General features: G+C 41.9%; 1 protein-coding gene across 1 annotated transcript; it reads right to left on the bottom strand.

Moving 5' to 3' along the window:
* Positions 1-7,227: 7,227 nt before the first annotated feature.
* On the bottom strand, positions 7,228-25,866 carry LOC308089576 (TBC1 domain family member 10B-like). The gene is made up of 9 exons (XM_080434381.1): positions 25,103-25,866; positions 22,878-22,977; positions 18,055-18,162; positions 17,542-17,648; positions 17,332-17,446; positions 16,507-16,572; positions 13,706-13,895; positions 11,790-11,944; positions 7,228-10,876 (listed from the first exon to the last, which is right to left on the bottom strand). Exons 1-9 carry the CDS (start codon positions 25,288-25,290, stop codon positions 9,563-9,565), a joined length of 2,343 nt encoding a protein of 780 aa, XP_080290507.1. The 5' UTR covers positions 25,291-25,866; the 3' UTR covers positions 7,228-9,562.
* Between the last annotated feature and the right edge of the window lie 1,095 nt (positions 25,867-26,961).

Raw genomic sequence — 26,961 nt, 5'->3', positions numbered from 1 at the left:
ACATTAACTAATGCTCAAGGTCCAGATGTGCCGTTGCAATGCTGTAATTTCAGCGACTCAAATTACAGTCCAGTACCTCTGTCTTTAGCAGGGCTGTTCATTTTCATTACAGAACCGTTCAAACTCAAAGGCTAATTGTTTGCATCGTTATTCATCCCTAACCTTCTCTGAACCATCATCTCGACTGGCCATCTTTCAACATGTGACACAAAGGGATGCCTATGTTGTTCTTAGAATTCATTTATAAACGTTCTCATGTCAGGCTCGTGCATGTATCTAGGATTAGGAGTTTAAAGACTTGAGAAATGACCTGCAGCTGAACCCTTCCGTTAAGGCCTTTATACCCACAATGCAACCTGAATGAGAAGGGGCATAACAGAATTAATCAAGAATCACAGCCTCTGTGAGTATCCAACATAAACCAACAATATTTTGGGGCGGGATCCAGCCTTGTGGGCTAAAACTAAAAGCTCCAAGCTGTTTCTCTCCCGGTTGGCAGCGCTCTGCATCGCGGCCGTGTTAACAAGTCTTCCTGCAAGGCCCTGATCCGCCTTCAATCACACGCCACATGGCTCTGAAGACACAACACCGTTAGTGTTGATACATGAGCCGCTCTCACATCCCCATAGCGCACTGTAAATAACACGCTCAAGTCTCTTCTCTTTCCATGCATGGGAAACAAATCCGCTTTGTGTTGTTCATTCTCTGCATCTACCCTGCTCCAGTGCTCGACCACTTCCCCGCGTTACTGTACTCCAGGGCCATCGCTTTAAGAGGGGGCCCCATCAGCACTGCTGAACATCAAAACTGCTGCTTAGTTTTTTATGGGTCCTGCTCTGCGGAAAGAGCACCCTGCAATGCTCAGGTTTCTCCTCATCTGGTCTCTATAACGACAGGTTGGAGGAGGAGGAGGAGGTGAGGTGTTGTGTATCCAGTACTCAAAAAACAATATTGTCTGATTTAAGGGGAAACCAGAGATCTCACTCCCGTTAAAAATAGAAAAAGAAATAGGAGGGGGGAAAAGCTAGAACCAGTATCTAGTTATCGAGTTTCTGATGTCTACCTGCATCAGAAACTCCCCAGACAGCCAACATCCAACGGTGACTCAGAGGAACAGTAATGCACTGTTCACACGGGGTGCAGAGCAGCCTGTCGGTCAGATAAATCTCCAAAAGATCACAGACTCAATACCCACAACGGCCAATGTGCTCATCAATAGTCAATACAACAACCACAGCCTGTTCACTTATTGCAGGTCAGTTTGGATTTGAAGACTTTGGTGAGAAGGTTTAATGACGCTTCTGCTGCATTAGGTTATACACGCTAAGGCATTAACAGAATAGTCGAATATTCGAATATTCGACTATCAAACCGACTATTCGACCATCAAACCACTATTCGATTATTCTATACAAAAAAGAAATATTTTTTTTAGTGGCTTTTCTACAGCAGATACGCAGCTGTGAGCTCTGGTGTGACGTCAACTCGCATTCCTTGAGTCGAGTCATCAATGCCATTAGAAAAAATATATATATATATTTTTTTTTTTTTTATTTTTTTTTATAATCAAATCGATTAATCGAATATTCGAATACTTATAGGTCGAATAATTCGAATGCTAAAAATTACTATTCGTGAATGCCCTAATACACGCACGCATGCACGCACGCGCGCACACACACACACACACACACACAGACTTGGCCCCCATTCAGAGAATTAGGGGAACATTAGGCCTGTCTGCACTACAGTGACATGGCACAGTTAACAGATTATCTGTCTGTCTAGAAAGCCAGGCAGGGGGGATCTACAGGTGGGCCTGGGCACACCTAAGCCCATCCGTCATCAGTAGATTGCTTCTGGGCCCACCAAGATTGACAACTTGCCCCACTGTATGGGATCCATGAAAGTGTTACCACACCCAGCCATCAGGCGCAGTCAGCCACATCTGATCGCGGCCACTCTAGACAATGCTTGTGATTCCACCAGACACGTTTCAGATGCATCCCAGAAGCAGCGAGTGCATGTACAGTATGTGCTTCACTAAAGATATGCACTTGGTCTATTTTTTTCTGCATAACGCCCATGGAAAGCAACCAAATATAGGCTGCCGCTACAGTGACAGAAATTGTCATCCACCATGCATTATATAATATCTAAGCTAGAAAAACTCAGGCCCACCCAGATTTGTCCAGGCCAGTCATTAGACACGTTCTGTATCCAGGATGAGATTCATTACACAGCTCAGCTAGTTGGTACAATAAACCATTCTGATGTAAGATAACGTTAATAAATCACAATAAATATGCTTTCACGTTGATTCTGATAGGGAAGAGAAGAGTTTTGCATGAATCCTGAAGCCAAGAGAGAGAACCGTCAGTCTGTAGAGAGTTGTTGACAGCTTGAGTCATCAAAGAGTCTTTACTGCTACCGAATCTCACAAAAACCCCAAACAATGGCAGGAAGGGGCCGTGAGTCTTCAGGAGATGAGCCTCACACAAACATCTCGAAGCAGGATTCATTAGACTGGCGCTGAGGTCGCAGGGGTCATCCACTTCCTGTTTTTACCTCCCAGCTTAGCAGCAGTAAGGGCCTGCGTGTGCCAACACCACTAATGACTCAAAATAAGCACAACTGTGTTTCTTGCAATCATTCAGTGCTCTATTATGCTACAATGGAAGTGATGTAGTACAGTCATCAATGGGTCTAAATACGTCCATTGGCAAGAACATCAGCTTACCATTACTGGCAATCAGAAGTAATGCCAGTGACTGTGTGGGCTCATCCATGAGCACAATGGTTTAAGTGCCTCCCAACACAGAGGACATCCTCCCCATATGGTTGGGGGAGCCTGGCTCCACTACTAATCTGCTCCCACTGTTTATAAAATAAACAGGCCGCCAAACGCTCACCCACTGGCTGCCCAGTTCCCCCTCCTTCTGCACCCATCTATAATGCATGTGGCTGACCTTTGACCTGGGCTGTTTGAACTATACTTCCTGTCCAGTGCACCGTGGTGGATATGATCGATGCCAATTTCTGCACTGTAAGCGTTTTTGTTTTCTTTGTGCAGAGGAAGAGGGGATTACATTCGTAGCCCCATTGAGGTGGTACATGTGGCATTCAGGAGAAAAACAGTAAAGGGTTATTATCTGTTGATGAAGAACCACTGTGTAAAGTGTTAAACAAGGGCATTCTTGTGAAAAGCACCCAGAGAGCATGCCATTCATATACCAAAATGTACTGTATGTAGGTACAATTGCATTTTGAGAGAGAATTCCCTCCCTTTAAATGAAAATCTTATGCCGACGAAATACAGCCAGGTTTTTTCAAAATAAGCTTTTTTTTTTCAAACAGACAATCCCCCCCCCCCCCCCCCCCACACACACACACACACACACACACACACATGCACACTACCCACCCCCATCCAATACCCACCCCCTCTCTCTGGGAGCCCCCCAAGCCTGCTAGTCCCAGCGATGGCCAAATGAGACGAGATAAGCCCATGGTCAGCCTCCATCAACACATGAGCTTTGCCAAAGCGAGTAGAGTTACAGACAGGCTCTCCTCTGGGGATCGGTGGGAGTAGGAGTAAGGCTGGGGTCTGGGGGTTGCTCAGACTCGGGAGGTTGCTAATCTGCCTCCAGTCGGCCCACTGATGCCCACCATCTGTGTGTGTAACTCATCACCCACTGACCAGGAACCTCCACAGGCACATACACAAGTAAACAAACACCCAGAGAGAGCCATTTAACAGCTAATTATTTACCTGGCTCCTTTAATTACCGACTGTCACCACCATCTAAAAAACTGAGCATAGGACCGCGTGGGGTGTGGTAACTAAGCCTCTTAGAAATAGGGGTAGTGAGAAACCGGCCATGAATAACGTGGAAATTGGGGAACAATTGCTTCATCTCTTCTCGTCAGGGAAATATGTCAGTCAATCGGAATGGAAAATCAAAATCCAAGTTAAGTGGATTAAACTGAGGAGCTGGAGGAGTCAACGACTCTTTGACAGAGTTCACAGGTGTCAGGAGAATGCGGGCGTTTAGTATGCTTGCGGTTCATTTACTTGACAAGCCTTCACAGTCATAATGGCACACGCCTCTGGCACTTACTGAGCTCAGGGATAGGGTGGGTTAAGAGGTCAGAAGGATGGGTGTAGGGGACAACTGCTAGAGATTAAACAAAATGCCTCAGCACCCCTCCAGGAGTATGACAACCTATAGAAGGGGCACGCAGGTGTGTAGTGCTAACCCCCATTTTACCCCACCACACGCCCATGTCTTTCAGCTGAATATCCTCTAGGCTTAACAGCAACCTTGACGATTAGTCGACCATTAGCTATGCTTCACTTGCCTTTTTGCGTCTCACCCACATCCTTAGACTCTCACTTGACACAGCAAGGCCTCATTTCTTAAAATTATATACAAAGAGTGGCAAGCTGAGTGGAGCACACAACTAAATTGTATTACTCCTCTTAAATCTGCCGCTGCAGGGCCGGTTGTCCACTGGGAGTAACTGGATTTACAACAGTGTATATATTTTGTGCTTTGGTAATGCACCCATGGGATTTCTGCTTGTTATTCAGAGTTAAATTTACCAGCTGCTAAGTACACCTACTAACCACAACCTTGGGCCATATATGGAAGGAAGCACAATTATGATACCATGGAAACATGCAGCAGGTGCCAAAATTGTAGTTCCAGTGTCCTGACAAACCTCTTTGTGTAGTTGACCCTTCAGGCACAGCTCAGCATTGGACTGAAAACATTAGCAGACATAATAATAACATTATTAAACAGTAGTCTCTGTGTGGCATGAGTAGAAATAGCTTATATGAACCAGAGCATAGAGGATATTTACACACTCCATGTCTGGGGAGACAGAGCTGACCTGCTTCCACTCAGAAGTTGATGCATGCTGATGGAGAATGCAGACTGCAATAAATGACACCGACAATTCACATTTTACATGGAATAACACTGTACTCAATGGAGAATAAGAGATACGATTATCTTAGCTGTCAAAGGTCTGGTTCTGTACGAATAATGTCATGCATATGGTCACGAGAGGAAAATCCATAAAAGTGTGGAGCTCCCCTTTGACAGTGAAAGACGAAAACTCCACTCTGAGAGAAAGCAGAGGGATGATTCAATTATCATCCCCAGATTGGACGCAGGGATCCCCCCACGCCTGACTTGTCTTCCACAAAGACTAATGTTTTCCCTGGGTGCAATAAATAACTTTTTTTTTGTTTGCCGCCTTCCATGAAAAGCTCACCTGCACAGACGATTACAAGGTCTGCCCTCAGATTCATTACCACCAACCTTTTAATTTGACCTGAGCCAACCTGTCATGCTCCATCAAACGTGGGAATCGGATACCTCTGAAACATAGGCGCCCTTTGCTTTTTGCACTATGCCATACCCCCCCATCGCACACAACACATTGAGCCTGGGAGCAGAGGGAAAGTCACCCGCATCCCATGAATCAACCACTGTGACAGGGGGTCCGTTGGGTCGGGGATCACACGGACGATCACAAGTCTCTCTTTTTCCAGCACCCCCGTCTCTATTAGTCGAGGAGACGAGAAAAGGAGGGGTGGTGCTGCTCTGTAGGGCATATATTTCCGTTGATGGAGAGATAAATCAGAGATCATCATCTCGAGTAAGGAAGAGAGCACAGAGGGAGCTTTCTTGGTGGCTCCCCTTTGAGATGTAAATGACACGGTGGCACTGAAAGAGGGCCAGGTGTCCAGTGCAGAGCGGAGGAGAGCGTGACGGTGCATGCATTCCGACCTAGCAGACCTAGACCATTAACTGTTGCTGTGCCTCATGTAGGCAAACATCACACCCCATAATGGTCCACCACGGCCCTAGGGGAATGTGAGTCAACAGCAACGTGTGTTCATATGATTGATGGTGGCCTACTAAATATGAAAAGAAAACGTTATGACATATTACTGTAGTTATTAGCATGATAATCATCACACCTGCATATGGTCTACCTGGTTGTAGATGTTAACATGATGTAGATATTAAATACTATATATACTATAATACTATAATTATTTTTTCATTTTATTTTTACTCTGTTCTTTGTCAGTTCTGTTCTTTTATCTTTATTCATCTTAGTTCTATCCCTCTACTCTTACCTGCATCTATTTTTCTTGATTTAATACCAGAGGCTGTGATGACACCTGAATTTGGAGGTGTATCGATTACAAAAACTATCTCCATATAATAATGCTACCTGGTCATAACAGCAAAACATTGCTGTTATGAACATAAAATTGTGTTTCAGATTAAATTTTTTTTTTACTTGGTCTGCTCTTCTTTCCCTCTACACCTATACCTCTTTGCCAAAAATAGCAGATCTACAAACTCACAACGCCTCTCAGCGCGAGGCGTTGTGAGCTTGTAGATCTGTTATTTTTGGCTTAAGTTCTCCTCAGAAAAGGAATGCAAGTGGTTAATGTAAAAAAACATCATATCACACAAAGATTTGGTGGCCCCCCTGTAGTAACTCTGAGGACCCCCTAGGAGTTCCGGACACCCTGTTGAAGACCCCTGACCTAGCATTTACCTAGATAGCAAGTAATTAAGTGACTACCTTTTCTTTCAGAGTTCTAAACAGCAACCTGAGGCCAATTGCACCACTCAAAAGTAAGTTATGAGACTTACTAAGGTCACGAAGGTAGCAATTTGAACTCTTTAGGCCCAAGGCAGGATGTGGTGTCCACTCCAATTAACTCACACCTCCAGGTGGGAAAAAAATAGGCATTTGTCAATTCAAGCACTAAATTAAGAAAAGAGAAGAAAGCAACCTGTAATTAGTTTAGACGGCAGATGGACCATTTATGACTAGGCTACATGGGGACAATGTTCACACACCATGGATGTATATTAAGAGAATCGTTCACAGGAAAGATTGGGGCTAAAAGGACAGAGGTCAAAATGTTTCTGCCATGAGTGGATTTCTTGTTTCACTATGGGTCAATTAAGTAGGAAACTACTCAATCTCGCCATCTACTGTTGGAAATGGGTACTAACCATGGATAATTCATGACAAAGCTAGAATGTGGAGGCAGCTGGATGTCATATTCATCTAGATTAGTGATATAAATGATTCATTTTCATATATATATATTTAAAAAAAAGTAATATCATTATCATAGATTAAATTTACATTATAGTTAAGAAAACATAGATGGATCTTAAGTACATGTTTTGATCAAATCTTTATTTATACAAGGCAAACCAACATCTGTGGATTATTTCCTTTCTTGACAGTTCTTCGTGGTCTCTCTAGCTACTGTGTTATGCTATCTGAAAGCAATGACCAATCTTAATGCAAAATAATAAAAAATAGAACTGCAAAAAGTTATTACCAACAATCCCCGTATTCCCAAGGAACAAAGTTGCACTTTTCCCCCTAGTGTTACAATTATCCAAAATGTATTGTCCAACAAGGATAATGATTTAGAAAGGTTCCCTCTGCATTTCAATAAAATGTGTTTTTTTTTGTTTGGAAAATAAATGTCATTACCAAAAACAAACATTGTTATTTTACAGGTCATATCTACTGTACACTGAACATTAAATTAAAGTAGAATATTGGCAAGACTGGAGGTGTGTGAAACAAGCAACTAAAAGGGTATGCTAGTAAAAAAAAAAGACAATGTACATTTGTTATCAATCACACATTATTGCATTATTTATGTTAAGTGCCCTGTACATGCACTATGCAGCAGTAGCTTTTAGTGGAATGATATAAACAAACACACACTTACATAAAGCTTGTGCGCATAGGTCAATATCCCTCCTGATTATTTGCCATAATGAGATAACATATGCAACTGACGTGTAAATGTTCAGTTCCCTGAATTCCATAAAACACCCTTGAATGACCTGTGGTCAAAAGATTGTCCATCATATTCTGAAAGCAAAGAAGCCTCAGAGTGCCATCGAGCCTTGCTAGATACAAAACGGATGAACTGAATGGAAAAGCCCAAACATATCCTCCAAAAGCTTCAACAATCCCCTCAGTTTGTACAAAATGCAGCAGAAAAATATGCATGGTTCATACAGTGGTCATGAATAATATTAAAATGACACTGACTTATGTTGGCTTTGGGAATCCTAGCAAAAATATTATAAACACCACAAAAGACTTGGCTCCAACTTGATGTTTGAGCAATAACAGGAGTAAGGTCAGCACCGTCAGGTGGTCTGCTAGCATTCACCTACTTCCAAAGATGTCAAAAGTAATTCCGTGCACACATAGAACAGATTTGCATTTGGCAACGAATCAGCTTCTCAGACAGATTCGCTTTTAAGAAGGCAGGAATGTGTCATATAGTGACAAGTGAGGAATGCCTACTCTTTCTCCTTTACATTTGCCACACTGAAAGCAAGTTATTTCTGCTCTTTAAGTGGATGGAAGCATGTGGCTGGCACAGAGGACTGGAGATTGAAGGACTTTGGGCTGTGTCCATCTAAATGACTTAATAGTCAGTCCCATTTATCCCATAGGATGTTGATGACTTCAATATATGCAAGGCATGACAAAATGACAAGTCATCACGTTTTATACTGTCTGGTAAATAAATACTTGATGGGGGGGAAACAAAACGTACACAATTGAAGAGGAACAAATAGTAGTGCAAGACATCATGGCACTATACATCATTTAGGATAAATTACATTTTCAGGCCAACTATTTCAGGAAGCATAATGTTCCATTCAACTATACAAACTATTGAATGACTGATATAAAACGGTTCATCTGCTGGGGAAAGTTTAGAATTAAGTTTACCTTCCATTTATTGAAAGATAATGACGTAAAATGTAATCCTAAAATAAACTGACATCAAATGGAACAATAGCCAACTGTTTCTTCTTTTCTTTCTGAGAAGGCTGCCTAGGAAGCAGAGGGTAGGCAAGGTTGCCCTCTAGTGGATAAAAACAGCTTTGCAATACAATAACATGTTAAGACGTAGTGAATTGAGTAGTTTTAAAATGGAAATATGACAGAAAGCATTTGTAGCAGCATTGAAAGCAGAAATTCACTGCCAAACATAACATAGCTGAATGCACTGTATTAGAATCAAGCAGACCTTTAGAAAAATGTGGCATTACTGCTCCTTAAGCTCCCCCTTTAAAAGGTTGTAACCTAAACTATTAAAGATGTCCAAAAGAAGACTGACATCACTCCCAATGACTCAGTAACATGTCTCCATTGCATATTGCATATTGAATACTAAGACTTATGGTGTGAATAAAGCATCAAGAAAAACTAACAGCATTACACTCAAATGGTGTCAGCATTCAAAGTAGGTTAAACGCATAGCACTGATGCATTAGTGTGTATACCCAAAGTGTTTTAGGCAAAAATGGTGTCTGAAAACAACACACAGGGTAATATCATCCAATTGTCACATACTGGGTTGTGAAAGCTGGCCACCAGAGACCTTGGCGTGATTGGCTGGTTGCTGGGAGTTTGTGCTGGTGCTTTGTTTCAAACATACAGTTCCACACTCTGCCCCTAGAGGGACTTACAGGTACGTATCCTGCTCTGTGCTGCTGAGGCTCTGTGTGGATTTCTGGAGAGGAGACTCTTTGACAAGAGACATGTCTTTAGGGGGTGGTTGCTCCTGAGGAGGCGAGTCTGTGACTGTCTGCGGCACAGGCTGTGGCTGGAACTGGGGTTGAGGCAGGGACTCGGGGGGCTGAGGTTGAGACTGGGGGGACTCAGGCTGTAGCTGGGTCTGGGGGGGTTGAGGCTGTGGCTGGGATTGTGGTGGTTTAGGCTGTGTCTGAGGCTTAGGGGGTGGTTGAGGGGGAGGTTGAGGCTGAGACTGTGCGGGTTGAGGCAGTAGCTGGGTCTGGGGGGGTTCGGGCTGTGGCTGGGAGAGTAGGGGCTGAGCCTGTGGTTGGGACTGGGGGGGCTGAGGCAGTGGCTTGGACTGTGGTTGAGGCTGGGACAGGGGGGGTTGAGGCTGGGACAGGGGGGGTTGAGACTGTGGCTGGGACTGTGGTTGAGGCTGGGACAGGGGGAGTTGAGGCTGGGACAGGGGGAGTTGAGGCTGGGACAGGGGGAGTTGAGGCTGGGACAGGGGGGGTTGAGACTGTGGCTGGGGTTGAGGCTGGGACAGGGGGGGTTGAGGCTGGGACAGGAGGGGTTGAGGCTGTGGCTGGGACTGTGGTTGAGGCTGGGACAGGGGGGGTTGAGGCTGGGACTGTGGTTGAGGCTGGGACAGGGGGGGTTGAGACTGTGGCTGGGGTTGAGGCTGGGACAGGGGGGGTTGAGACTGTGGCTGGGACTGTGGTTGAGGCTGGGACAGGGGGGGTTGAGAGTGTGGCAAGGGTTGGGGAAGAGGCTGAGACTGGGGAGGTGGAAGGGACTGGAGCTGGGGAGAAGGATCGAGTTGGGGAAGAGGCTGGAGTTGGGGAAGAGAATGCAATTGGGGAGGAGGCTGAGGGACCTCATGGGTAACTGGAGGCTGTACTGATGGATCTCTAGGTAGTTGCTGAGGGTCAATAGAAAGTGGGTAAGGATTGGGGATCTCCTCAATGGGTTTAGCAGATTTCTTCATGCTATTTCTCTTCTTGCTCTTCTCCTCCTTGGTCTTGTTCCCCTTCTTGAGCCGAGGGGAGGGAAGTGGAGGTAGTGAGGGGGTCTCCACCACGATGGTTGGGTTCTGCCTCAGGTCCTGGCGGCGAGGTGGCTCAGCCAACATGATAACCCTGGCACCGTGCATTCTGGGAGGTGCTTTGAAATTCAGCTCGCCCCGGTTCTTCTTCCAGCGCTTCAGCTGGCTGTAATGCTCCCTCTCGACGTCTCGGGCCGACACTGGTACCTCCAGAATCTAAACCAGGAGGAGAGTGCATTACTGAAGATAGATATAAACATAGCTGGACATAACATAAACCCTGTATCCACTAACCAGTAACCACTTAGATTTTAGCTAGCAGTGTTAAAAGGATGTTTGAGGAAGTTGTGGTCATCACTGTTGTTGCCAAGTAACTACTTAAACATGTAGGACACATGCTACTTATTTTCCTAAGTTAAACTATTTTCCTTAAGTTCAATGCACTGAGGATGAAATCATACTATCTTCACAGCACTAGCAATATGTCACAGAGCACCATTTCCATTTGAATTAATAACAAATGGAAACTAGTAGAAAGCTTCCTGGTGGACCTCACATATGAATCAATTGAACAAGAAAACATTTCCAGGATGAACAGCCCTTTCTGGAAAAGAAACTCTTTCAGTACCCTTTCAATTTTAATCTGAACTTGGTCAGTAAATGCCAAAGGGCCTGGGGCTGGTGTAGATACATGGTCCCTCCCAGTAAGAACTGCCTTTCTAATAAGGGAGTCTATTGTCAGTCTGGACAGACACTCTATACAAAGCCTTGCACAGGAACCAGACGCTGCCCAGCCACCATTCTGCTCAATTTGACTCTGTATCACTTTAACTTGGGCTCCAAGATCCTCCTCGATTCCCCCGCCCACTGAATGTCTGAACTGCTATTGTTCTAGGGGGAAACACCATGTCCATCATTAGGAGGCATGAGGCTCCATTGATTACATCATAAGATAAAAGGCACCAATGGAGGCAGTCGATCTGCTTCAAGAGGCCAGGATTAGTTAAGTAAGAGAGAATCACTTCCACATATTACTTCAGTTTTTATTCCGTTTTTCAATACACACAAATAGTTTTCAGCCACAATGGGTGACTTCCCCTTGTATTGCTTATCACACAGCTGTTCTTACCTCCCGAACCATGAAGCCCTCTTGCATGTATCGTGGCTCTATGGCCCTGAGTAGCTCCATAGTTTCATACTGGCCCTGGCATGCCTTAAGCTTCTCCCGAGTCCCCAGCATTGACTTCAGCAGCACCAGACCCACACGGAAAATTATCTTCACTCCTAGGTGGTGGGGAGTACACAACAAAATCAGTGTTAGTCTGAGAGTACAATGAACAATTTGCTATTACTAAACTTGGACACTGAGAATATAGAGCTGTGCAGAACTTGGGCCACTGAACTTGAAATTGGGCCACTGACTTTGAAAGTGAGATGTTTGAATGAATGAATGAAGTGATGAAGCAGAAGGTAAACAAGGCATGTCTAATAACTACTTAAAAGGGTATAGTTCACCCAAAAAAAAAAAAAAAATCTATCGATTAGTCACCCATGGAGACTTGAATTCATGGATATTATTTTGTTTTTGTTGCATTCCTAAGCCAATAATTCGATGACCAGCAGACCGGTAGGCAGCGGTTCCGGTAGGAGACACAAAGGAGACTCTTTGTGTCTCCTACCGGAACCGCTGCCGGTCATCAAATTATTGGCTTAGTAATGCGACAAAAACAAAACAATATCCATGAATTCAAGTCTCTATGGGGTGACTAATCGATAAAAAAAAAGTAATTTTGGGAGTGCACTATCACTTTAAGTTCAAGCTTGGATGAGAATGAATAAATATTACGATTTACACCCAGTCTACATGAAGAGGTCTTATTGTCTGTGAATTCATGGTTTTGTGAAGTAAGTCTGTGTTACCACCACAGAGAACTGTACAAAAAACGCCGTCACATTCAGGTTTGACTTGTTTAGTGATTCTTTTTTACTTCAGTGAAGGCCAAGATGGCAAAAAAATTGTTGATTTTATAATTTAAAGTTACAATCGTTAAGTCTGTTGTGTCTCCTTCTCCCATTGGATAGAAGTAATTGCAATAATGTCTGAAGAACAATAAAGATGTTTCAAATTATTATTGTCAACCAGTAGGTTGTCCTACCTGACATCAGGGTCTACATTTCTCAATGTTAGAGTAGGGAGACCACCTCCAACCACTGTAGATGTGATAGTTATAGTATTAACATACTCTACCATACAGATTAGATAACATAATGTTTTCTTCATTAAAATAAGTTCCAGTTTGTAGCTTTAAGTTTCTATTCTAACATTTTCTGCGTTTTTTTTGCTTTTGTTTAGACAAGACGACAATGTACAGAGCCAGGAAACTGAATGAGGGCAGAGAAGGAGAAAGATAGAACAAAAACAAATGTACTCTTAGGTACCCGTACACAAGATATAACAATAAAGAAACCTTGGAACACTTGAAGGTCTCCAGCCAGGACATTTCTATTATGTGTTTGATGCACTATCCGGTCAGCTACCAGTAATTCAAGTTTCTTTAACTGTTAACCAAGTCACCTTAACCCATTAAGACTGGGAACGCATCTGTGTCATTTTAGATTTTAGCTGTAACCATTATTTTATACTTGGCTATTTTTTTGAAAAATATATATATATATAAATATATATATATATATATATATATATATATATATATATATATATATATACATACATATATATACAGTATATATATACAGTATATATATATATATGTATATATATATATATATATATATATATATATATATATATATATATATATATATACACACACACACACACACACACATTTTCACGATAAAAAAAAAAAGAAGCAGATCTACAAGCTCATAGCGCGGCACTTGGTGCCACGCTATGAGCTTGTATAACTGCTTTTTTTTTAATAGCCAAAGAAATCTTAAAATGACATAGATGCGTTCCCGGTCTTAATGGATTAACTTTGGAAAATTGCAAAGTTGCAGCAGATATCGTTTCCTCCTTCTTACCGTCGCAGAGGATCATGTCCCAGACCCGCAGCACAGAGGCCCAGGGCAGGGTTCTGGAGAAGGCACACATGAACCACTCTGTCATGTAGAGGATGGGGTCTATCTTGTGCTTCTCCAGGTGGCGGTAGGATAGTGGGGAGATGCGCCGTAGTAGGGCAAACAGGATTTCTCCATCCAACTGTATAGCTTCCTAGAAGGGGGACAAGTGTGGAAAAATCTTAATACTAAAGACAGAAAGACATTTAATGCACTGTGTCATTCATACACTTAAAACTACACTACAGAATGTGTTTAATTAATTAATTAAACACATTTCACCTCCTGGCAGTTAAATACACCCAGTAGTTTTGCTGCTAGATGCTCAAGTGTTCTGGTGCATCCAGCCTTTTCAGTAAAGGACCTTTCCTCCCTTTAACCTCTCAGGCACTTTCACACTACACAACCTCTCAGGCACTTTCACACACTTTCACACTACACAACACTCTTGAAATCGGGTGTCTTAAGTCGCTATGGTTTCCAGAATGCATGACTGATCGTCGACAGGGTATCACACACTACCAAGAGATTTCACCAGGATGCGATATACAGACGCAATATGCAGACGTGCAATATTTTTAGATTATTTTTATTCTAGTACATTTTAATGTCTTTTCATTCTATATTTATTGCTTATTGTCTTTCATGTTTACGTATCAAAAACAAGAATCAAAAATCACCAAAAGGTAGCACATCCCAAATTTTAAGTCAATGGAGGACAAAGTACTTTATTGGCACACACCAATAAACTTAACGCTTACGTGCCAAGAGCCTTCAGAGTCAGAGGCTGATTGAAAGAAATGTTCCACAGCCTCTGCACAACCAGCGGACTGCAGCCCAATGTTTGGACAAAAGAGCTTCAAAAAGTAATTCACCCCCCAATAATATGCGTCTCACCTGACTAGCTAAGTCAGGTGAGATAATTGGCGCAAACCCTGAGGTAGAGGAAATCCTGAAATGTTGGTTTCCTGAATTTTTTTAAATAGATGTTTGCATCGTGGCTTAAGAGTTGTGAGGCCTCCTCCTTCTCAACATTAGAATCTGCCGTGGTCAGCAGCAGAGTCCTGCAACGGTCCGGGTACCCGCGGATACCCGACGGGTACCCGCGTTTGACGGGTGAAAATTTTACTTTGATAAGATCACGGGGACGGGCGGTACTGAACTAATCGCGGGCGGTTATCATTTTATTGTGAAAATCAGAGAGCACTGTTTCCGCCCAAACAACGTCACTTGTATAACTTAACACAGCACAACTGCATGGAGCACGCTGGTCAGTTATCTTAACTCACAAAAACACATTGAACATCCTGTTAAACCTTCAAATTAAAACCATCTGACGACGTAAACAACGACACATGTGTGTCGTAGATGCGCGTTTGCGCGCGTGGCTTAAGCTCGCTCCTCCGTCTTCACTTGATTTCTGTACGAACCTGACCACTGAATGTAGCGCTGTTGTTGAAGGCTGCTATCTTTTTCAACACACTTTTCAATAGGATTTACATTTTACTCTGCATGTAATCACGGGTAAACGGGCGGACAACGGATCGTTTATTTGACGGGCGGGGCGGGTCTGGTTCGTATTTTGAAATAATCACGGGTGCCGGGTCGGTCTACGGATCTGAGTATTGACGGGCGGGGCGGGCGCGGGTTCTCAAAATTGGACCCGGGCAGGACTCTGGTCAGCAGTACCTCATCAGCACTGGTGAAAGCTCCCTCCTCTGTGTTTGCGAGATAATTGGTGCTAAAATCTGGTAGTATGAACTCGGCATAGAGGAAGTGCTGCCTGGGTTTCTCAGGGAAAAAACTCCCTTCTGAGGCCTTCTCACCAATTCAATGGGAGCTTATAGTTTGCTGTAAAGATTTTCTGTGTTCTCTCAAAAAGTTGTGTTTTCTTGCACTATTGCGACAGAGGAAGGAGATTCATGGGTCATAGATTGAAAGCTGATTAAAAGGAAGTACAGCTCACAGCCTCTACAGCCTCTACACTAATCTTGAAAACCTGTATAGTATCACTTAGGGATGTCACGGTGTGGGGAATTTCCCGAAAATTAATAAATGCACGTCAACACCGGTAACACCGCATAGCCTACTTTAATTCTTTAATTACCTTAATTAACACATTGACTGCCAGAATTATTTCAGATTTTTAGCTGTAGCCTGCCAGAGATTTTTCATTGAAAAAAAAAGTACTCAGGAGCCGAGATACAGAATTTTTAAGTTTTAAGTTAACAAGGAAGTGGATAGGAGTCTAAATCTTCGAACAATCATATCTCCTTGGTCTTTGGGTCAAAAAAAAAAAAAAAAAAAAAAAAGGAAATGTCCTACTCGACATGCCTGGCAACGATCCAGAAACAGAAACCAAATCTTTCCAAACTGAAGAGGCGCAGGTGCACGGTCAAAAAACACAACGAGAAGACTAACAAGCCAGCAGCACTCGATAATGTCCGTTTCACCATTTAATTTTCCTCACCGAGACCAACAACGGACGTATTTCAGCTCAAACAGCCTTCATGGGCGTTGTTCAAGACGCAAACATGAAATAATTTTAAGATTAATTGAGAGCACATCGTCACTACAAGTTGTTGTGAAGTAAATAAAGCGCTCAAACTCACGGAAGAATAAGCTTGTCGTACTGAGTTCAATACAGCTTTCAACTAAACTTTGGAACCCTTCCCCCCCCACCCCCAGTGATGATCTAGAGATATTGACAATAGCACCTGCCAAAGCTATCCCATATGCGTGTGATAAAAGTGTTTAAATCTTACCAGGCCAGGACTATAGTATCCAGGAAGATATTTCTCACAAATCTGGACCAGACCCCAGAAGGCATCCTGTGGGAAAAAAACACAGATGATGTCAGTAAAAACATAGCAGAATAATTCCTTTAATGGGACATTTCTTTCTTGTGCGTTCACATGGATGTCAATGACATGCAACGATGGGAATTTAAACTTGTTTTAAACAGCAGAGGGAAAGATGATTATGTCAATCTCATTTTACATGTATTGACATGAAATAAATGCCCAGACTTAATTCTTATTAATTGTTGTTGTCTGGCACCATAACTAAGACATGTGTGTATCAAGTTTAGCTTTTCTCAAGATGACGCTCAAGTCTCACACTAATATTTCCAGGATATTTCTTAATGTCTCAACTTACACAAAATGTTAGCAATCAGAATCTGAGTCACTTAATTCACAAAGACCATTTAATATAGCCTACACTGCAGGAATAGCAGAAATAGCAGATCTACAAGCTTTCCACACGTCACTTCGTGACGTGTTGACCGCTATTTCTAAGTATATTATTATTAAATGTGTCAGTAATTTCTTTGTATATTTAAGTTATTTGTCATGTCTGCCCTGTACAATTAGTGATTATGAAGCCTAAAAACCAAACAGATATTACATTTGTATTCAATTCAATGCCAAAAACAGAAAATTAAATCGTTAATTGCAATCATTTGTGTGGCGATTAATCCTCAACTTAAATTTGTAATCGTGACAGCCCTAGGTCCATCCATGGCCTAATGCATATGTGCCCTTGAAATTAAAAAGGGTTGAGATACATTGTGGTAATCCAAGTCCTACCTCAGCAGGCATGTGCATGAGCAGCACAGCAGCAATGGGAGCCTGAGCCTGGCAGTAGCCCTCCTCTGGTCTGTACAGAGTGTAGGCCTTAAGAACACGAAACAGGTCCTGCTGCCTGTGTGGGGGAAACGCACACACAAACAAAATGAATGATGTCACACGGGACTTTGCGATAAACTCTGTGTGGGATAAAGACAGAGCACAACTGACCCGTGGCCTCCTCGTGACACAAACATCTCATGGAAAGGAAACTGTCGATGCAGGTCCTTCTCTATCACATCCACCCACTTGGGGTCTCCTGCCTGGTTATCTAGCTCCTAAAGAAAACACATAGAGAAGACTGTGTGAGACATAAATTACTTGTTGAGGTAAAGTGAAGTCACTTTGACATAAACCAAGGGGGAAATTGCTTTCTTCAGAAATTCTGTTAAGAATCAATATCCTGCAAACAAGAAAATCATTGGGGATGACAAAGCAAAACCACTGTAATTTTCTTTCTTAATACGAAGTGAAATCAAATGACTGGCACTACATAAGAAACGTGATAAGGGCATGTGAAAATCCCCATCTGCAAATTCACACCTGACCACAATATCCTTCAGAATAGCCTGCATGGCCACAATGGTTTCAATAACGATATGAAATGTAGAGAGCAAAACAGACAAGAGTACACAAACAGTGCTGTAAAGGGGAAGTGAGAATGGCAGTTGTTTGCTTACTGACCTGAAACTTCCCTTGATTCTGCTCCCTCTTAACCTTGCCCCCTGATAGGTAGAGCCAGGCACGGCCTCGCAGGGAAGGAGGGATCCCTTTCTGGCAACGCATTCTCACCTGATGACAAACACACAACACACAAGCTCAATTAGTTCAAAACTGTAGTAAAAAACATTTTCTACATCCTCTCCAGGGAGTTTTTGTTCTTTACCAACCACTTCTCTTTTCTATGACTTAGACCAGGGGTCTTCAACCTTTTCAGGCCAGGGACCCCCAAACTGATGGGGTGATGGAGCAGGGACCCCCTACCTCGTAGGGTACAGGGGGCTACCACATATATCGTATATTTATGCATAAAATTGTGTTTTATATGTATAAACATGAAAAAAATGGTTGCCTGCTCCTATTCGCACAGGTTGTCCCAGTAGTAGCCATGGTTCACATTACTTGTTCCTGTTTTTTTAAAATTTGACATTTACAACCTGTACATCAACATAAATGTTCAAATATAAAGTGCTGACCCCCCGGCCACGGATGTTACAAGTTAAAGCGCACCTGTCTAAGTACCCGTATCTTCCGTATTGTTCAATAAAAAGCTTTATAATCCAATCACCGGCCATTTTCAATTTTTTCCCCTTTTTTTAATAATGTATCAGGGTGCAATACACCTCCCAAACAATAGGGGCGCGTATTTGAAAGCAGAAAATTCGGCGAAAATGGTCGGCGATCGGATTAAAAAGCTTTTTATTGAACAATACAGACGATACGGGTACTTAGACCCATGCGCTTAATGTAGCCGGGGGGGCAGCACTTTATATTTGAAATCTGAACGTTTATGTAGATGTGCTGGTTGTAAATGTAACATTTTCAGAAAACAAGTAGTGTCATGACTGTCATGGTCGTGGTACTGGCATGGTCGTGTTTCAAGGCTATCCCAGTAGGTGTGCAAAAGGACCTTTCTCTACAAAATATGTATAAACATACCTTATTGTGCATTCAATACTAATCTATAAAAATATGTCATGTTATCTTTAAAGGACAACTTTGTTTTTTTTTACAACCAAGGTTCATGTTTTAGATTGTAATTAAAGTAAATAAAAGATGAGTGTTAACATTTTTTTATTTACTGCCGTCTATAGTTTTAGCAATTTTCGCGATCTTTTTTACAGTGGGCGGGGGCATTCTGTCCGGTGGCTAAATATGTCTTTTTTTAACACAATAACCGGGCGTTTTCTTTATTATTATTTACAGTAGCTCTTCTAGCCCCCAATAACTCACATCTGGCCATCAAAGACCACAGGACCTTTTTCATTGTGTAAAAAAGGCATATTTAGCCACCGGACAGAATGCCCCCGCCCACTGTAAAGAATATCTCGAAAATTGCTAAAACTATAGAAAGCAGTAAATGAAAAAAAAATAACACTCATCTTTTATTTACTTTAATTACAAGCTATAATATAAACCTTGGTTGTAAAAAAAACAAAGTTGTCCTTTAAAGACAAATTAACATTAAAAAAAAAGAAGTTTTTTTTAAAACACAAATATTGTTTAATCAAACAACAACTTCGCGGACCCCCTGCAGTACCTCCGCAGACCCCCTAGGGGTCACGGACCCCCTGTTGAAAACCTCTGACTTAGACCCTTATATTTATTCATTACTATGAGTGGCTTGTGATATCAAGGATCTAGAACCATAAGCAAACATATTGTACTCATTCTAAAGCACAGGCTAAATGCCTATGAAAAATGAAAATGCTAAACTAGCAATGACTTGTCAATCACTGTGTTCTGTCAAATGGGGGGGAAGGCAACAACAGTGCAAAATATAATGTGTACATGTGTAGATATAGTAATACTTTTAGATGTTATTTTGTTGTCCGATTCTGTTGATGTTTGATTAGATTTTTCTTCAGTTTTGTATCAAGTTTATTATTATTACTGGAAAAAAGTGTTTGGATTGTATAACCTACTTATTAAATGCCATATCTACTCCAAAAACGGTGATGCACATTGCTTACACTTAATAATTAAAATGTTTTACAAGATTTCAAGTAAATCAAGCAAATTCAATATTTATATTATTTTATTTATTGTAATTTATGTTGACATGTGCAGCAAGAGAAGCTCCTTGTACATCTTCTACTTGGCGAATAAAGCCTCTGGTTCTGATCAAGTACATCTGTGAAGACCAGAGACTTACCATATTCCCCTGGTTTAGACCTCAGTGCAACTATACATCATAACCATCTCCATGGAATTATTGCTGTAGAACAAACTTTTCCCTGCAGCACTTTGTTACGGTCTGGAGGAACTCTGACCTCATCAATGCCCACGCCCTGAACTAATGGGAAGACACCACCCTGCTACCATGGTGACCCAGGTTTCACAAGGTTACTTCACGACACCGCCTGCAAACAGCAGCCTGGAGGAATCGCACTTATAATAACCTTGCATTCCGCCTTTTAGGCTCTTTTAGTTTGTTTTCTCTGACATAATACTGGCACTATTCCACAAGGAGATGACGTCATCCCAGCTGTACTTTGTCATGCAAAGAACAGAGCCCTACTAGCATAGCAGGCACAGGGGAGAAAAAATGCCAAAACTGAATGTTTATTGAAGCGGCAATATCAGTATACTACAGACAGTGTTACCACTTAAACAGCATAATTATGCAGCTGATAATACTTAGTGGCTTGCAAATGGAAAAAGGAGAACATGTTCAAGTTCAACTTGAGGTTCAAAGAAAAGTTCAATTACATTTTATATTATTTTATTTCCTCTAGTCTACTCCTATACCTTTAAGGGGAGTGTGTGCTCATTGGAAACTAGAGAACATCTTGCGATGGGATCACACCAGCCAAATCGGTGCAATGGAACACATGACACAAGAGAAGTGAACCAACAATCCTCGCTTGGTCAACTATAACAAGTTAGTATTGACATATGTGTTTAGTTACTCGACCACACCCCATCTGAACTCATGGATTAAAGCAAAATAAAATCTCATGACAAAAAAGTTTCCTGGTCAAGTCCTATTTATGTGATTTGTGAAACAGTGTGGAAAGGAGCGCCCCACACACGCTAGTGCCGTTTCCTAAACAATTTACACAACAAGTAAAATTATGATGTTTTAGTAATATTTCTCCTGCTGTTCTACATACTGCCAACCAGGTGAAGAAATCACAGATTGAGGCTTTAACCTTTGCTTTTATGAAATATCCGAGACCATTAGGGTTTTATGGAAAATGCTTGCACATTGCTAGTTTGACCACTTCAAATGTTCTACTCTTAAAAGAATATATAACCGAAAATAGCCTATCTACAAGCTCTCAATGCGTCGCAAGACGCATTGAGAGCTTGTAGATAGGCTATTTTCGCTGCGCAACATGAATCCAAAGACTGAAATCAGTCTACACACCTGCAAAGTTTCATGACTGCATCCTGAACGGTTGTGATACTATCGCCTTGACAACATCTGTCCACAACACAGATATATAGAGGACAGAGTACAGCCACTTGCAATGGGCCTGGTTTTCAAGGTACTCAAGGGACCAGTGCCCATGTACCTGTCAAACTACTACTCTACTAAAAGAGTGAGAGACGCCCACAGGCACAACAGAGGGAGGGAGCTCCACTGATCTCATTCCCCCCAGATTCGGCACAAAATGGGGATGAATTAATTCTACTACTATGCCACCAAAATGTGGAATGCCCTACCACCAGCCATCACAAAGTGCGACTCCCTAGTCCTACCCTCCTTCAAACCCGCAATAAAAGAGCACCTGTCTGCAATTTGCAACTGGACCTAGACAAGTCTTCTAGCTTGCCAAAACAAATCACCCCCCACTGTTTTTCAGTAAACATACTGGTATTGCTCCTAGTATTGATGTTTTCTTGTATAGTATTGAATGTCTTCATATGTCTTGATGAATTGAATACATAGGACCACAATGGAAACAAGCCCTCAGGGCTTTTTGTGTTATCTTTTTAGCATTCTTGTATAACTGTACCTCTGTACTTTTTGCAAACTGTTAATACAGTATTCAATCAATGAAACCGTAAAACTCACAAACTCACAAGGTGAAAACATAGCAGCCATGACACTGTGCATGACGGGTAATGATGCCACCACAGAGTGCATAATATGTACACAATCTCATGTTAACTTAAAAAACTACAGCAGGCATTTAAATATGACTGCTGTGAGAACAGACTACACGCTAACAACATCCCTTATTAAGCCCCAGAGCTATAATGTGGTGTTTAGTGCAGCCACACCCAGACACTCACACTGTCAATTTTGTATGTGTGGGGTGACTTGAGATAAAGGAATGGGTCATGTCATGCCCTGGTGCTGACTCATGGAAATGAGATGAAGTCGGCGTTCAATGCTTAGCTGAGATCCATTTGCACAAGAACCAGCTAGACGAGCATGGATTCAAACACTCCACACACACACACACACACACACACACACACACACACACACACACACACACACACACACACACACACACACACACACACACACACACACACACACACACACACACACACACACACACACACACACACACACACACACACACACACACGTACAAACAAATACTGTGGGCTTGCTATTTGCATTGTCTATTATTAGTTAGGCTTGGTGGTACTATGATACATAAACACAATGCTATCAAGACACCAGTAAACAGACGATGTAAAGTGGGGTTGATTACTACAAAATCAGAAAGCTTTTCCAAAAGCTCCTCTATTATCCACATGGCAGGTACCACCCAAGGTACAAAAAATAATGACAGATAGATGAGTGGATATATTGCTCTGACCTTGCTGTGTCTTTTGATCATCCACTTGTCCCAGTGGCTGAGCATGTCCAGCCATTTCACCTCCCTCTGCCTCAGTACTGCTGTAGGAACGTCCTGAGCACTGGAGAGACAATACAGAGGCCATTTCAATTTGAAAATACAGTACACCAAACAAAAGAACACTTGTGTTGTTTCTTCAGTGGGAGGAGGGGTAATTGCATAAAACTATTCATACATTTATTTGACCATCACTCTGTTGAACTGTCATCTCTGCTCAGAAATTAAGCCACACTAGGGCTATCGTGCCCCACCTACTTGGATGTGTGCAAGACAGGACAAGAAGAGTTATTGAGAAATGCAGCATTTTCTTTTGATCTATTGGCTTGTGTAAGGCTGACACATAATACTCTGGTTTAAAATTAACTTGTGCAAATAATTGTTCTCAATCTAAAAAACAACAACAACAACAGGGCTCAATGATAGTTTTGCTTTTATGATATTGAAAAATCACAAACTAGGCTTCGGCATCCAATGCAAACGTTGATGCCTATTTAAATTCAAAGAGCTATAGTCAGGATGGGCCCATGTAAGTTTGTTACGACTAATGTTAAACAGATCCATGAAAAGGCCCTGAATACTAAATAGTCTCTAACAGAAAAAGAAAATGTAAGGGTAGCCTAACCTATATTACAAGTGAAGCCCATTTCTCAACTAAGCTATATAATTATATGATCAGCAAAAGCCTGTAATTGTAGAGTATGAGAAGTCTTCAAAGTGAGTTTTTTTTCTTTTACTTGGGAGTCGGGACAGCCCTAAATGAGGCAGTCTACATATGGATCTGTCTTGTGCACTCAGAATCTACCTTCAGCTTTGCATAAGCTTAAAGAATGATGGCTTTTGGTCATTGACAATTGCCATACAAGCTGAAACGAAACGATTCAACAAACGAAACCCTGAGTTTGTGACTACCTATAAACCATAAGAGCCTCTCTAGTTGTGGGGCACCAAAGCAAGGGCCTGAGGCCTGCCAAAACTCCAGAAAACAGGAAGCTCCCAGCCAGCCAGTGCTTGGCAAAACTTTCAGTCATTTCTTCCACTCTTTCTTTCAGCATTGCACTGCACTTGCAGGCCCTGAGCAAAGAAGAAGAAAGGGAAGCTTTCTTCTTCAGTATTACTGTAAGTGGCCTTTGAAGCAATGAATGAATAAATTCATATGAATGAATACATCATGATTGTGACAATCCAACTTGTTTTTGGTTTTCTTTGCTTTGACAAATGTTCATAATATTTACATAACATGACAGCCATTTCAAAATGGAAGATAATTGTTTTTGTCTATTTCAAAAGGATGAACATCTAACATGTTTATGTTGATAAGTGCATCAGAATTACATTTGACAGTAGCCCTGGTACAGGACCAGTGGTCACACAGGTTATCAATACTGTGATTAGGGCTAATTTGACAGTAATTACACTGTCTGGATTCAGAAACAACCTGGGACACAGAAGGAATCCGGAGGTGTTTACAGGCTTTTATATGCTTCTTATCACCATGAAAGGTCATAAACGGGCATAAACAATAATAAGCAATGTGCCACGCAGCTTTTAGGAGACATGGCAAATGAAGGACAAAACTTCAGTGGAGATATACAGCGAGGTTGACACAAAACTCTGCGGTAATAATGTATGCATCTTGCATAATATATACAGTATATAGTACACACAGGCAATCAGTGGTGAAAAGTAACTAAGTATGCATGTACTCAAGTACTGTACTTAGGTACAATGTTGAGGTATTTTTTACTTTACTGGAGTATTTCCAATTTTCAGTACTTTTACTTCTATTCCACTACATCTCAGAGGCAAATACTGTACTTTTACTCCATTACAGTTATTTGAAAACTTTAGTTACTAGCATTATTACAAAACATACATTAACCACTTCAGACCATTTCGGCCATTTATCATACCCGATCTACAAGTTTTTTTTTTACATTTGAAAACTTGTGAAACGGGCCATTGTGCATAACGAGTCATTTCTACTTTTGCCACTTTAAGTACATTTCGATACCAATACTTTTGCACTTTCACTCAAGTACATTTTGAATTCCGGACTTTTACTTGTAACAGAGCATTTTTTACATTGCTGTATTGATACTTTTACTAAAGTAAAGAATGGCGAGCACTTTTTCCCACCACTGTCAATCACTGCTTTGCAGAGTTGTCGTAGCGTAGCTAAAACTTACGATTCTTCCGAGTACTGTTGAGCCCCACCGATGAATCCATATTTATCCGTGTGTCTGTCACTGGTGAATCCGTTGATCTCAGAGTCTGATCCCAGGGAGCTCTGATCATCATCCATGTGACTGCTACTGATAGTCCTGATGCTCCTGGTATCCACCGAGTCACGACGGCCGTTCTCTATTCTAGCCATGATAACGTTTAGGAGAGTTTAGATCTATCTAGGTTAGCCTGGTTAACGTCAGCTATGGCTGGCTGGTGACAGCTTGAAAGTCAACAACTATTTTCCTGTCTGCAATGTAGACATTGCTTCTGTTTTTCTTCGACGCTTATCAACCTGTAACCCGACTTAACTACGTTTAGCGTATAACTAGCAACCTATTAGACATAACGCTAAAGATGACAGGTAACAGTGTAACCCACATAAAAGGAGGTACGACACGCAGGGCTTGTCTGTCTACTTTCTAGCTAGCTTGGCTAACTTTGCTGCTAAAGTCATAGGAGTTAACGTTAGCTAGCTAGCTAGCTAACGTATCGTCAGCTAATCTTGTCAAACCGACCCAGTGTTATGTCGTCTCTCTGTATTGTCAGCCAAGCTAACGCTACATAATCAACTAGTTAACGCACCAACCGGTCCAGACATCATGATAATCCCATTCCCTGCCAACAAGTTCTACCAAGCTAACGCTAGCTTGATTTCGTTGTCATGTCATTCCGAGACGGGCTGGACCTTCCAATACATTCATGGGCTGTACAGATTTGGGTGTTACGTCAGAAGTTGGCAACCCATCGAATACTGTGACTCCAGATGTCGCTTGTTCGCCGAGAAAGTTTGGTTGTAACAGGCTCAGCTGAAAATGTCTGTAGAAACCTGGTAGAAACTGAAATGCCAATGCACATTAACACCTTTATATTTATGTTTTAAGTACAGTCGTAGGTATGTTGCACAAAATAATTTAACCTATGCTTTTACACTTGACAAAGTTAGTCAAATTGATTTATTTTGACATGGTCTTTCTAAAGGTCGAAGCAAAGGACTAAGTATTATCTTTTAATTATTTGTCGTAAAATGAACAACAGACTGTGGTTAACATTAAGGTCACAGATATCGACAGGTCACCAAATCAGTCGTAACTTCACTGCCGAGCCGTTTAAACGGTACTGTTGTACACCCATCTTACTTGGCACTGGTTACATTCTAACTGACCACAAGGAGGCAACGGATCTACACCATAACCCAATGATCTACACAGCATGGATCTTGAACAGGGGGTCCGGGACCCCTAGGGCGTCCTCAGAGTTACTACAGGGGGGCCGCCAAATCTTAGTGTGATAGGATTTTTTTTTTACATTAACCACTTGAACCCTAGCATGACGTAACATCCATTTTACTGAGGAGAACTTTCCAAAAATAGGAAAGTGTGGCAAACTGGCAACTAGCAGGAGCTTGTAAATCGGCTATTTTTGGCAAAGAGGTTTGATGTAGAGAGGGGAGGGGGGTACAGCTATGGTACAGAGTGCCAGGTCAAGTTTACTGAGTACTGAGGGTTTAAGTGGTTGAATGTCGGAAAATACACATCAACATGAATCCAACATACATGTACAGTACACTGATGATAGTGCTGTCAAACAAGTCTATGAAGCCATCTATGAAATCTATGTAGAAGTTTAATCTGCAACACCATTTTATACCATAGTGGGGGTCCCTGCTTCATCTCTCAGCCATTGGCCTGAAAAACGTTTAAGACTCCTGATCTACAGTACACACGTTACACACTTTCTGACCGTTAGCATTTCCTTGAATATCGCTGTAGATACTTTGCCTCCTTGTGGTCGAGTCGGGGGAATGCAGCCCTGCATGCAT

This window comes from Gymnoscopelus braueri (genome assembly GCF_963280865.1).
Source record: "Gymnoscopelus braueri genome assembly, chromosome: 7".
In the NCBI taxonomy this organism is placed as follows: domain Eukaryota; kingdom Metazoa; phylum Chordata; class Actinopteri; order Myctophiformes; family Myctophidae; genus Gymnoscopelus; species Gymnoscopelus braueri.
The sequence above is the reverse complement of the archived record's forward strand: the minus strand, read 5'-3'. Positions and strand labels throughout refer to the sequence as shown.